The sequence below is a fragment of the Acomys minous genome (assembly GCF_964271855.1).
Source record: "Acomys minous genome assembly, chromosome: 15".
In the NCBI taxonomy this organism is placed as follows: Eukaryota; Metazoa; Chordata; class Mammalia; order Rodentia; family Muridae; genus Acomys; species Acomys minous.
The window spans coordinates 27,571,540-27,584,345 of record NC_140497.1 but is presented as its reverse complement, the minus strand read 5'-3'; the positions used below and the strand labels follow the sequence as shown (position 1 = coordinate 27,584,345).

At 35.9% G+C, this 12,806-nt stretch overlaps 1 protein-coding gene across 2 annotated transcripts in view; it reads left to right on the top strand.

Annotated features, from left to right (window-relative positions):
• The window catches only part of SGCZ (sarcoglycan zeta), a 929,136-nt gene extending 920,582 nt beyond the window's left edge, over nt 1-8,554 (top strand). For both annotated transcript variants that reach the window (XM_084758266.1, XM_084758267.1), the window contains exons 7-8: nt 3,202-3,325; nt 6,622-8,554. In XM_084758266.1, coding sequence (XP_084614392.1) covers nt 3,202-3,325; nt 6,622-6,813 — 316 coding nt within the window. In that variant the 3' untranslated portion in view covers nt 6,814-8,554. The remainder of the gene's footprint in view (nt 1-3,201; nt 3,326-6,621) is intronic.
• The last annotated feature ends 4,252 nt before the right edge of the window (nt 8,555-12,806 follow it).

The window sequence follows — 12,806 nt, the reverse complement described above, 5'->3', positions numbered from 1 at the left end:
GGAATTTGGCAATACTGTAAAATTTCTACCACATTGATAATGCTTAAACATACCAAGCAATGTATAAATTCAAATAATTAGCAATTACATGAGCTTGAAAAATGATTTTACTGCTGATGAAATGAAAATATTCTCATAAAACATAATATCCAAGTTTGACTTTCTTTGCATAAGCCCAGTGAACTTAGTTCATTTTCCATGAGCTTGAGTCCTGTACCAAAGAGCTTGCTCGGCAATAAAGCATATATGTTGGTCCATGGAAGTCTCATAGATCCAAGCTGCCAACTGTTAAAAGGTTCTCAGTCTTCTTTCGGACTTCATTGACCATGGATTACTGCTGTTTGTTGTTGTTTTATTTTGAATATCATACCTACAATTATTCTGAGATATCTACCTCTTCTTCTTCAGACCACTGACATCTAAAAGGTGGGCATCCTACCATTCAGGATTGAACTCAGAAAGCAGAGCTCAGAGAACTATTTTAACCACTCTTTTAGTTTTCTTCTGTATCTCCCTGTTCTATATACCAATCAAGCAATCTGTAGCAGGTAAAAGTAAACAAAGAATGTGCATTTCCTTTTAATAGTTGGTGTTTTATTTATGTTCAGAGTTATCTTCACTACAGCACAATGGGTCTAGGGTTTGTTTATTTGTTTGGTTTTTTTTAATGTCTTTAAATTTGGGGGGGAATCCAAATTAATTGTATCTATTCCTATGTCACCTGTAGTGACAAATGGATGAGCAACAAATAGGAGGTCATGAGGAGGGATTCAAAGAAAATGATAGAGGGATGGAGGGAGAAAGGGAAGGGGACACAAAGTGCCATGCTACTCAAACCTTGTAGCAACAACACAAAACACATCTGCAACTCCGAAGAAAATAAGATATTTATGAGCCAAATATGAGTGGCCATGGCCTCGGATTGTGGGCTCAGACATCCCCTAAATTCTATATTCGACTATGGAAATGCTTTTTCTGATTTTGTTGCTGTTAATGAATAAAAGGAATTTGAAGCATTGTTCAGATATAGTAGTGGAAGGCTCAGTCTGACTGATGCAGTAAAGAGGGAAAATTTCTGTCATAAGTCTGATGGCATTCTTAGTTTGTATGTTGCTGGAAAAATTAGGCAAAAAATTATTTACCTAATAGTCACAATGATGTTAGGTCATGCACAGAGATGGGCAGTGAATAGCTTCTGGGGAATTTAAATATAGCCCAATGTCATTTAACTCTGGGTCAACAACAGTCCTACTCTCTACCGTCATGGAAGTTCTAACAAGTCAATCAAACTAACAGAATCTTTAATACAGATAGGACTTCGTTCAGTTCAGAAAATAGTTACTGTCGATTCAGAGCAGATGAACCTTAGACAAGGCCTCTGGCTGACATCCATGAGCTCCTGAACTTTATGCATTTTAGACAGAAGCCTTTTAAATTAATAGTACTCTAGGGAAGGTTGTCCATGAGTATCTGATGTCTAAAATAAATACAAATATAATAAGCATTTCCTGATTAATCATTTGATAGAGATCAAAGTGGAAAATCTTAAGCATTCAGAATACTTAATATGTTTCATGTTATATTACTAAATGTCAAACATGTCAATAAGCCTTGTAATTCTTATATGCACTATTGGTTATCAAATGTATGGAAAATAAGCTTAAAATTTCATAAATAAGATGAGTCATACTGATTACTGCCTAAAAGTAGTTTGCTTCCTTTCACGTATATGTGTACCAAGTTACCTTTTATTGAATATTGGAGTTACGATCTGTCTTAAGACATTAGCTCATTTTTAAGTATGTTCTTATTTGACTGCTATGGGAATGACTCAATCATATCAGCCATGAGTGATTTCAATAATGACATTGTTAACCAAAACAAACAAACAAAAAAAATACTAAGATGACACTGGCCACAGATATACTACTCAAGACAGTGGGACATTGTAAATATGGACGATAAAATACAATTTCAAACTTCATGGATGATAAAATACAGTTTCAAAGTTCAGATTTTAAATTTTGGGTATTGTATGAAATAGAATAACAGTAAGTTTTACTAAGTAGTGAGACTATGAGTATTTTTTTCAAATATCATTCTCTATTTTTTATTCAAAATGAAAAAAATATAAATATCTCATGTAAAAACAGTATTTTTATGGCCTTACAGCTACACTGATGGTGTGAAGATGTTCAAGTTATCAATGGAGATTGAAGTTTCAGAGTAATTTTCATTCATGAAGATAGAACAATCTAATATTTACAATTGCTGAAATCACTTCTAAATGCCGTTTTCTCTTGGATATCACCTTCAAGTTTATAAGTTGGGGTTTCTTTATTGAGCCTTTGCATTTCAGAGACCTGTTTCATGGAGTTCTTTCTGCAAACAGCTCTGGTCTTGTCTACGAGAGAAGAGTAGCTTTGGATCATGGTGATGGGAAAACTAAGAGAAGCCTCCTCCTGATGTCCTGTGAAGAGAAATAAGACAGCTCCTTCAGCAGCAGAAAAACGTGCTGCTACAAACCATGTGCTTTGGATTTCATTACTACATTCTGCTGAGTGTTGATTTTTCCCCTTGTTGATTTTCTTACACAAACTGATGTCCTTTAGTCTGAAGTCATTGCAGTGAAGCAATGAAGGTCATTTAACATATAAAAATATGATGTTTGTTATGTTAATTTCCAGATTTCTTAATGCACATTTGGAAAATTTTCAAGTTTACAAAGTTTTGAGGGTACACTCCTGAAGGATTGCAATAAAAATAATTTTCCTTAAGGTTTTCATATTCACAAAACTGGAACTCTTTATTGAGAAATATGTACGCCAATTTATTTATTAAAACCCATCATTAATATTGATAACATATTAAAGATTTAAACATGTAAACTCATGACGACCTACTTTTTGAGCATGATAAAGAGAACTAACATAAAAAGACGTTATTAAATTATTATACATGAGAGTAAATAATTGATAAGAACAAATGAAGATTTTCATAATGACCTCAAAAAATAGACAAAGTAATGAAAAGGATCATCTTAAAACTTAACTGGGTTTGACATTATTGTAATACAAAGTGAGGACATAGATTTGTACTGGCTCTGTGTTAAGATTAGTTAAAACCTGTTTACTAATGTTTTTTTTTCCAGTTCCATATTAGCTTCCTCTCTATCCTAAATGATATTTTGCTTGCCTGTAGGCTTGAATCACCAACCAGATCCTTGATAATGGAGGCTCCACGTGGGGTCCAGGTGAGCGCTGCTGCAGGTGACTTCAAGGCTGCCTGCAGGAAGGAACTGCATTTGCAGTCCACAGAAGGGGAGGTGAGTCTGTTTCCAGGCAGGGATGACCCTCAAAGGCTGAAGGATTGCACATCTCAGGCACCAAGTTCCAAGAGACACAGAGGTCTGTTTAATGAGAAATTCCAAGCTTTGGAAACCTTGATACCTCTTAAATACTGTACTCAATAAACTGCTTTTACTTTGTCCTGAAAAGTACTCATCAAAAAGACAGTTTTAAATAGGCCACCAAATTATTGTTGCCTCTGTGTTAGCTTAAACGTTACCATGTGTACAGACAGTCCTTTTTTAATTTGTCACTTTGGATTTTTCAAGATGGTTCTTCCAATGAGTAATCAGCTTGTGCTAAATTGTAGTCAGAGAGCAACAAAAATTTTGGTACCACTACTATTGCCTCATAGGATCACTACAGCTAACAGTAATACTATAGACATTTCAGAGGCTTAAAGACAAAACTTGGAAAGCTTTCACCATTAAAAATTATTCTCTGAGTAACTAAGTATGGTTAACCTGATTTAAATATTGCACAGGGCATACAAATTATATAGTATTCATGAATTTTACATTTTCACACTTTTATATTTATATCTAATTAAAAAGTAATTTAAAAGAAAGGAAATGATTTTACAAAAGTACATTGGCATTGGGTTCTTTGTTTGTTTGTGCCTTTGTCCTACATTAGCCACACCACAAAAAGACAAATTGATCACTTATTAGAAGTATAAGTCCTGGCGACCTTGGCTCTTGGTGTCTGTGCCATGGTAGTCTCTCTCCTACTCTCGGGAGTATGAATGTGGGCACTGAAGGCTTGTGCTCCTGGAGACAAGGGTGTTCCGAGAACTGGCTTCTACAGTGTCCTTCTCTACAGAGTCAGAGAAGAGTGAAAAGGGAAGACAACCAAATCCCAAGAAGCAAAGTGCACCCAAACAGCCCACTCTGGTCCGTGAGCTGACTCACACCACCACCTACAAGAACCTGCAGAATCATCACTACCACACCTTCCTTGACCTGAAACTGGCTCATTCCAAGTTCAGGATGCTACAGCCTTCCTCTGGACCAGAGTCACCTTGGCACTGAGCTCAGTTCAGGGCAGCCCCAAGTTGGTCCCATGAATTCTTGCCTGTGAGAATAAAAGTCAGAGTAGCAAAACCAACCAAACAAACAAACGTCCCTACCTTTAGCTGGATTCTAAATCACCTCATATCATCAGATACTGTATTCAGGCATTAAAAGTAATACTTGAAATGAAGAAGAATAAAGTTTACAGATAATCTGAGGTTGTGCTATGGACAATCACTGTCATTTTAGACGCAATGCTAGGAGGAACTGCAAACTTAACGTTAAGGGAAACAAGAGTCATAACTGTCAGTGAAGAGTTTTAGTGATATGACCACATCCACAGTGCAACAGCGCACACAAGAGCAAACATGCCAGAGTATTGCCGAGGGAGACTTTATATTCCAAAATTTGATTAACATTTTCAAGAAGACAAATAGTACTGACTTCAGCAGGTACAAATGAAATAAATGGATTCTTATTAGAGAGGAGACGAAGAGCGCTGAGTTCAAAGCTCTGGGGTGTGATCCTGGTCACAGAATTGCATTTCAGAGCAGATGGATTGTGCGGCTTTATGGGGAAATACAGCACTGACATACCAATTTCAGAACCTGGAAAGTGAACAACATCACAGTAACTGCCCTGGCAGAAGAGAGGTGGGCAAAGCCATCCATGCTGCAACCTGGAAAGACTGAGGAATGTGGTATTGTCATCAATCTCTCAGTTTTTCTAACTTCCTGTGCCTCATGGTTTTATCTCATTTAAAAAACAAAAAGTACTTTCTCTTTCCAGTACCCAATGTGGTTTTATTAATAAAACTGGTGCCCCCCCCTTTTTTTTTTTTAGCAGTGAAGATGTTACCCAAGCTTATAGTAAATATAGACTCCAAGTTAGAAGTATGAGAAACAAGTATCCCACAGTGAGGCAATAAGATATAAAACAGCTCTGAGACTTGTACTTTGCTCAAGTCATGGAAAGGGCAAAGTATGAGCAAGATCAGTCGTAGCCGATGATGTTAAGGGAGGAGGGCAGGCCATGCAAGATGTGTAGCCTAGGTAGGGGAAGACCCGAGTTTTCACTTGGCATAAGAGATACTCTATAAGAGAGCATTGAGCACCAATGGTGACGTGGTTCAGTTTGCATATCTTGAAATTCCACCTTAGCAGTACAATGGATAGAGAAGAGGAGAACAAAATGGATGTGGACTGTAGCAAAGCCTCCAGCAGAAGGAGGAAGCTGAGAACTCTCTCATTCTCATTTCAACTTTGGGTTGTCCATGCGCTGCACGTCTGTGATTCAAAACAAGTGAAGGGCCAGTGAGATAGCCTGGTAGGTAAACCACACACTGTCAAGTCTGGTGACCTGAATTCAGTCCCCAAGACTAGAGGGTGGAAGGCGAGAACTGCAATTGGTGTTCTCTCACCTGCACACAGGTACAGTGACACACAGAGAGGGCAAGAGGGCGGGTAGGATAAATAAGCAGAATATTAGAATTTATTAAATAAGTGAAGTAACTCCCCACATTGAATAAGTAAGCAAATTAGTTGCCAAAACCCAGCTAACATTTAAGAGATAATTCAAGCATGAGATGTAGAAGTATCTGTTAGTTGTCAAGATTTAGACTGTGAGACTCTTCTGGTTGTTTTAGAAATGATTTTACTGGTTCTTTCGAAAGTGTTTTAGCAAAGAACAGGCAATGGAGTATGTTTTTAATTAATTCCCTTCCTCTTCAGTAATGCTAATACCAATATAGTCTAGATAATCTTCAGACACCACTAAAAAGCTAAATTCTCTCTCTCTCTCTCTCTCTCTCTCTCTCTCTCTCTCTCTCTCTCTCTCTCTCTCTCTCTCTCTCTCTCTCCCTCCCTCCCTCCCCTCCCCTCCCTCCCTCCCTCCCTCCCTCCCTCCCTCTCTCTCTCTCTCTCTCTCTCTCTCTCTCTCTCTCTCTCTCTCTCTTTGTGTGTTGCTGTTGTTGTTGTTGCTTCTGCTTCTGCTGCTGCTGCTGCTGCTGCTGCTGGTTTTAATAACTCGGCTCCTTGAACGGGTTATTCTATACTGCACTTCCTGTTGGGGGCTTGCTCTGAGAACGCCATCACTCCAACTGGAAGACAGCAGCAGAGCCTTTGGACAGCACAACAAGCTTGGAATCTGTTCCAAACATCGCGAGCAGCAGCAGTCTATGTTGCCAAACCGTGTGGCAAAGCTCTGAGGGAGGTACCACGCTGAAATGAATTGAGATGTTTCTTTTCTTCTTTTCCTCCTAGATTTTTCTAAATGCAGATACAATCCGGCTGGGAAATCTACCAACCGGTTCCTTCTCTTCTTCGCCCAGCTCCTCAAATTCTCGACAGACAGTGTATGAACTATGTGTCTGCCCCAATGGCAAACTCTACCTTTCCCCAGCTGGGGTAGGCTCAACCTGTCAGTCCAGTAGCAGCATTTGCTTGTGGAGCTGAAGTGACTGATTTCTCCTCACACCAGAATAGCCTTTTGTTCCCGTCCGTCTGCTTCACGGTTTTGCTCGGTTTCCCCCTGTGATCAGTCCAGAGCTTCTTCAGATGGGCCACAGCAAACTGTTCCAGTAGCAGCAGGGATTGGCCTCCGCCTTTTCTGATTCACCATACTCAACACAAACAGTGTGACTGACTCGGCCATGGGATAAACATCTTCAGCAGGAAACCTGGATCGTGACATTCGCTCGAAAGGGAGAATAATTTAGGTGCCTTTGCTACGTGGAGTGAAGCACACAGTTTTAGATTTTTGCAGAACCTGGCTACGAACTGCGCACGAACACATTACCCAGAAGAAATCCCCAAATCTAATGGTGACATCAATTGCTTAACCCCATCAGAAGACTAATTCTGCAGTCCGAAAGCACAATTTTCCATTCATCTTTTTTGAACGTAAACTTTTATCCCTGAATTTTAAATTTTTGAAGCATTATGTAATGCTTGCTTTACTAAAAAAAAAAACAAAAAACAATTAAATTCAATACATGATTTTTAACTAAATGAAATGACATGACAGAGTCTCTCCCTGAGTGGTTTTGTTTCTCTCAGTTCAATGTGTTGGTACTCTTTGTCTACTAAGTCTGGAATTTTGTACATTAGATAATTTTGGAAGCTCTCAGCAATATAATCTTTACAAAATTAACAAAAAAAATGCCATTATACTATCATTTGTCAGATCTGGATGGCCTTATATACAATTTATGTGGCTACTGCATGTGACACATTTGCTTTTAACGAAACATCTGAACTCTTGCAATATAAGATAGGAGGGAGACACTTATGGTATGGAATCCATCGGTTATTTCTTTAAAAAATTCACATGGTGTCCTTTACCCTGAGGTTTTAATAACACTCTTTTGTTTGCTCCATTTACATTAAAATTGATTTTAACTGCAAAATTTAAGCCAGCCTTTAATTAAATGCTAATGTTATGCAAAATGCTGAGAATAAATTCACTTTCCACAGGGACATCATCTTCAAATTTAGTATCCATCTTTTACTTTGAGGTTACCATTGAAGAAGGGTAGAAATTAAATTATAAATTCCAGAAAGGAAAATGGTAAAAAGGCAAACATTAGAAGAGTGTTGGATGTGTGCTTTCTCTGTTGTGGAATCTAGTCACATTTCTATTTGACTGTTAGCATTTAGCCATTCTTACTAGACTGTTAAGCTAGGATCCCATAGCTCTTTGCATTCTCTGATGCTCATTTTATAAATAAGTTTCAATAAATAACTCCAGAGTATCATAGATTTGTTCACCATGGTACTCTTAAACTCAAATATTTTGAACCTGACAGAATGCAAGAAATGTAAGCTTGTATTATAGATTTCCTAGTTTTGGAAGGTAGCTTGATGACTCCAAGGTAAGTCCTTAATTTTGCCCATCTTTCTCTTCTTGTTCCTATGTGCACCATTAACAGGTGTGTGGAAGTTGCGTTTCAGGGCCCAGGGAATGTAGAATCTTTGAAATTCTGTTCTCTACAGCTGAGAGTGAAGGAAAAAATTGAAACATATTGAAGTAATTTGGTTAGAAAAAATGAGAAAATTTGAATAAAGCAACAAGCAAAGTGATCTAATTGGCAAATGACATCTCCTTTGGATTCTCAGCGTTTCTAGTAACAGGCAAAGCTCTCTGTCACTGAGCTTTTCATTTTGATAATTTTAAAAGTAGCATTGGACTGGTGCTTTGGGGTTATTATACAATCTGTAATTTAACATCAAGATAAAAGTTGATATATATATGCCTCAAAGGTCATAACAGAAACCTACTTCATTTTTAACAAAATTTACTATGTGAAGTTTGCACATTAGTCTTTGCAAAGGAGTTATACAGTGTATAAGACAAGAAATTTGAGAATTGTGGCTGTGACTCACTGTGGCATGTTGAAGAAGAGAATGTGCATTCATTGGGATATACCAAAGTTTCAGCCATGCTAAATTAAAACAATTAGAGAATTTCCTAATCAAAGGATGTTCATTCTTGTGGTTCATAATCTGCCCTGTTTCTAAATTCTCTTACTAGTCTAATGAGTTAATTTGAGCAATCTGACAATGTCACCAGGCTTCAGTTTACAAAGAACACTTTACAAACTTTGTGACAAAAATATCAAATCAAACATCCTTCTGTCACTAACATGTTCTGAGAACATATATTTCAAAAGGTAAAGTGAACAGTCAAAATTTATATACATAGCACACAAAGCGAAGGAAAAGAGAAAAAGAAGTGAAAAATCAAAATATAGTCTGGGAATGATGGCTCATAACTTTGGTCCCAACACATGGGAGGCAGAGGTAGGAGAATCTCTGTAAATTTGAGGCCAGACTGGTCTACATAGAGAGATCCAGGATAGTCAGAGATATATAGAGATATCCTGTTTCAAAAGAAAAATAAATCAGAAAACAACAACAAAACAAACATAAAGAAATTAAGGGGAAAGGCTGGCAAAATTTTAAACTCAAAGATATTTTGAAAGTACAGACAAGAAAGACAAACCTGAGAGATTTAGAATGTGAAGATGTTGTTCAAATATAAATGATAAAATACAGTAGATGATTTCCTAATATATTGCTAAATGGATTGAATTGATTGCTTGACTGTTTTAGATTCTTCAAGTAAAGTAATATCAAAGTTTAAACTTCTATTAGAGGCTGAGAAGATGGACTTTGAGTTCTATGATTTCCTAATAAAGATTCATTATATCTTGAATGATAAGAAGGCCCAGGAACTGAAGAGCATATTTATCTATTGCTTTCCAGCTACAATTATACAGATCAGAACAAATCATTTATTTAAATGATGCAAATTATATCTTCTCTAAATCACACTGGAAAGATATTACCTTTAGGTGTGCCACAATAGACTCCACTCAGCTGAGGCATTTCTCCTAACTAAATTTCATATTTAGGTTTAGATTCTATAGGCAAGAAGGGAAATGGAGCAATTGGAGTAGGAAAGTCGTTGGTGTTTCAATTATGATCCAGAAGTGAATAAACTCAGATACATTTTTAGTTCAGTTTCGCTAGGGCTCAAAAGGTATATAAAAAGCATACATTATTGTTTTAAGTTTATAATACTTCAATAATGAAATTTTAAAATCCAAACACACTAAAAACCAAAGTACAGTATCAATATTCCATGGTCCATTTGCCCAGCATCTCCAACCTTCAGCACTGTTCTTATTAGTCTTAATTTCTCTTATGAACCATACTTTTTAAAATATGGAAGATAATCATTTCTCTAAGTTTAGACAGTAACAGTATTCAATTACAGTACAATTTGGAAAATAGACCCAATTCTGAATTGGGTTTTGGTTATGTAATGATCTAAATTCTCTTTAGAAAGATAGAATCATTTTGGCTGTAGTACAGGTCTCTATGAGAAAGGTATATTAAGCTAGGTATCCTTGTTGGCCATGTGCATCTCTTGATTTTACTGATTCTTTTAAGTGGGTTTTTAATGATCTTCACTGAGTCCATCAGACTCTGCCAAGCTCAAATGAGTGGTGATCCACTCCTTAAAGAGCTGTTCATCAATGTCAGCGAGACAAACCTTCCCAGCATCCTATTCTTTTTCTCCATTTTCCTGGTTTTGCTCTTACCAACTAAACATCAGTTCTCTTTGAGGAAATCATATTTTATTGATGTGTTCAGTGATATGGATGATATTAAGTAAAAGAAGAATGCTTGTGATTATTATTTAAAATATGGTTTAAGACTTAAAATAATTAAGACTTAAAATAATACCTACCAAATATAAGCATCCTGCTTACAGTCCTATTATTATTGACTTTCATCAAACTAAGCACCATATGTATTTGAAAAATATGTTTTGATCAATATGCTCAAGTACTGAACTTTTTATACCTATCAAAATTCCATCAAATTCTACCACTTTAATGCCTAGATTCAGTACTGTTTCATTTTCCAAACACACCATAGGTACAGTAATATCTCTAATGGATTTTATCATTGCAAACATATTCTCTCTTTATAAGGAAGCAATAGACAGAAGAATATCTGATGCTCTTAGCACTATAAGTTATAGCATTCAATGTCAATATCACATTAAAATATAATTCAAAGTATTTAATGTTCTAATTCTTTATATAAAACCACTGTCACCAAACTCATTTTTGAGTTTTATACATTTGAGGGTTTCATTACCTTATCTGCATGTAACTCTAGTCTAATTAGAATTGCTCATGTGACCCTTCTTAGACACTCATTAAGTCATTTGCTGCATACATTAGCATATATTATGGTAATGATTGCTGCAGAATGTCATTATCAAAAAGGAAAATAATATCACATTTATCCCCAATTATAAATTAATGAATGATATCATTGGACACTTTTGTAGATATTGCTTTAAACTGCAGTCTAGTAGTCATTGAAATGTCAAAGACCAAAGACCAGGATGTCTATTGTATTTAACTCCAGACCACTATTGCTTCTACTAACTTATTAACCTAAATAGGAGTTATAGTTATGACACCGGAGGTAAACATGCTTCAGGCAGGAATCTGAGCTACAGCCATTAGTTACTGCTTTATTTGTAGAAAGAGCACTTTAGTACATGCTCTGCATAGTTTTTACACATGTGTGATGAATGCCTCCATATTCTTAAAACCTGGATATAAAGACTACACCCAAAATGGCCTCAGGATGAAATAATTTAGTTGGATTTAAAATTCTATTGCTTGACAAAAAATATCTCTGGAAATTACAATTAATTTGAAATGCTTCTAGAACTAGAGGGCTATTTTTTAAGTGTTGATTGATGTGGGCCAGTCTTTGGGATCATAATTACAAACATTAAAAGATGTTAGGTACAACAAACTGTGATTCTTTCTGGGTTTTGAGTCTTAATATTTCTTTTGTTTGAATGTTTATAAATAAAAGCCAAACAGGGTTAAAGATGTGCAAGGATATTTACTATCAATGGAGACACACAATTTGGAGTTTGTTTTTTTATTTATATGATTATTTAAATCAGGTCCACTATTCATTTATTTTGTTTTGTAACTTTCATGTAAATGTTTTCTTGTATATATAGATATATGAAAATGGAACTATTTTCTTACACATACTATGCAATATGTTTGTACAATTGCAAAATTACCAAAATTACAAAAGCTGTGCTTTTGTACTCTATCTTGCTTTATGTAAAAAAAAAAATCAACATTTTTCTATTTAAAAGGACTCCTTCCTATGAACTGTAGATAACATATCTATTCAAAAGTCAGTCTATTGTATCTTTTGTTTAGTTTGGGTGGGGTTTACTTATTTGGGGTTGAAAACACAGCAAAATTTTGGCAGTTGAAATTCTTTTCTCAGAAATGAGTCCTTACAAAGCATGCGATGGGCCCATATCATTTAAGATCTCTCTTGTGATTCTTGTATTTTGTCCTCATTTCGGTGCTACTGTGTAACCATGATTAAATGTGATAGTCAAACAAAGAGGATCAGAACTCAGGTGCTATCATTTCATTTATCTTCCTGAAGGAAAAAAAGAAGCCAGTTTGTGGGCATATTAGCCTTGAATAGAGACTTTCCCAATAATGTGTTTGTTGTCCAATAAATATCACTTCCATGAATATATGTGCTTCGACAAAATTGAGTTTAATATATACACTTGATAAAAATTCTTCACGATACTTTTCCTCTCAAACTCATACCCAGTGAAATTAAGAATCTAAAAATGATTCAACAATAAAAGTAATTCTCTTATCAAGAGATTAACAAATTGTTTATCTGTTCTGAAATCCTGCTGGCTTGTACTTGGGATAAAATCAGACAAACTTGTTGTATGTACAAACACCTATAATGTGCCAGCTCAATACACCACAGAAAATATAAACAGAGGCTAATTAGGATTCCCTATTTTATGTTGTGTTTATTCTTTCTTATATTATATTCAGCAAAGAACTGGTGTAGTT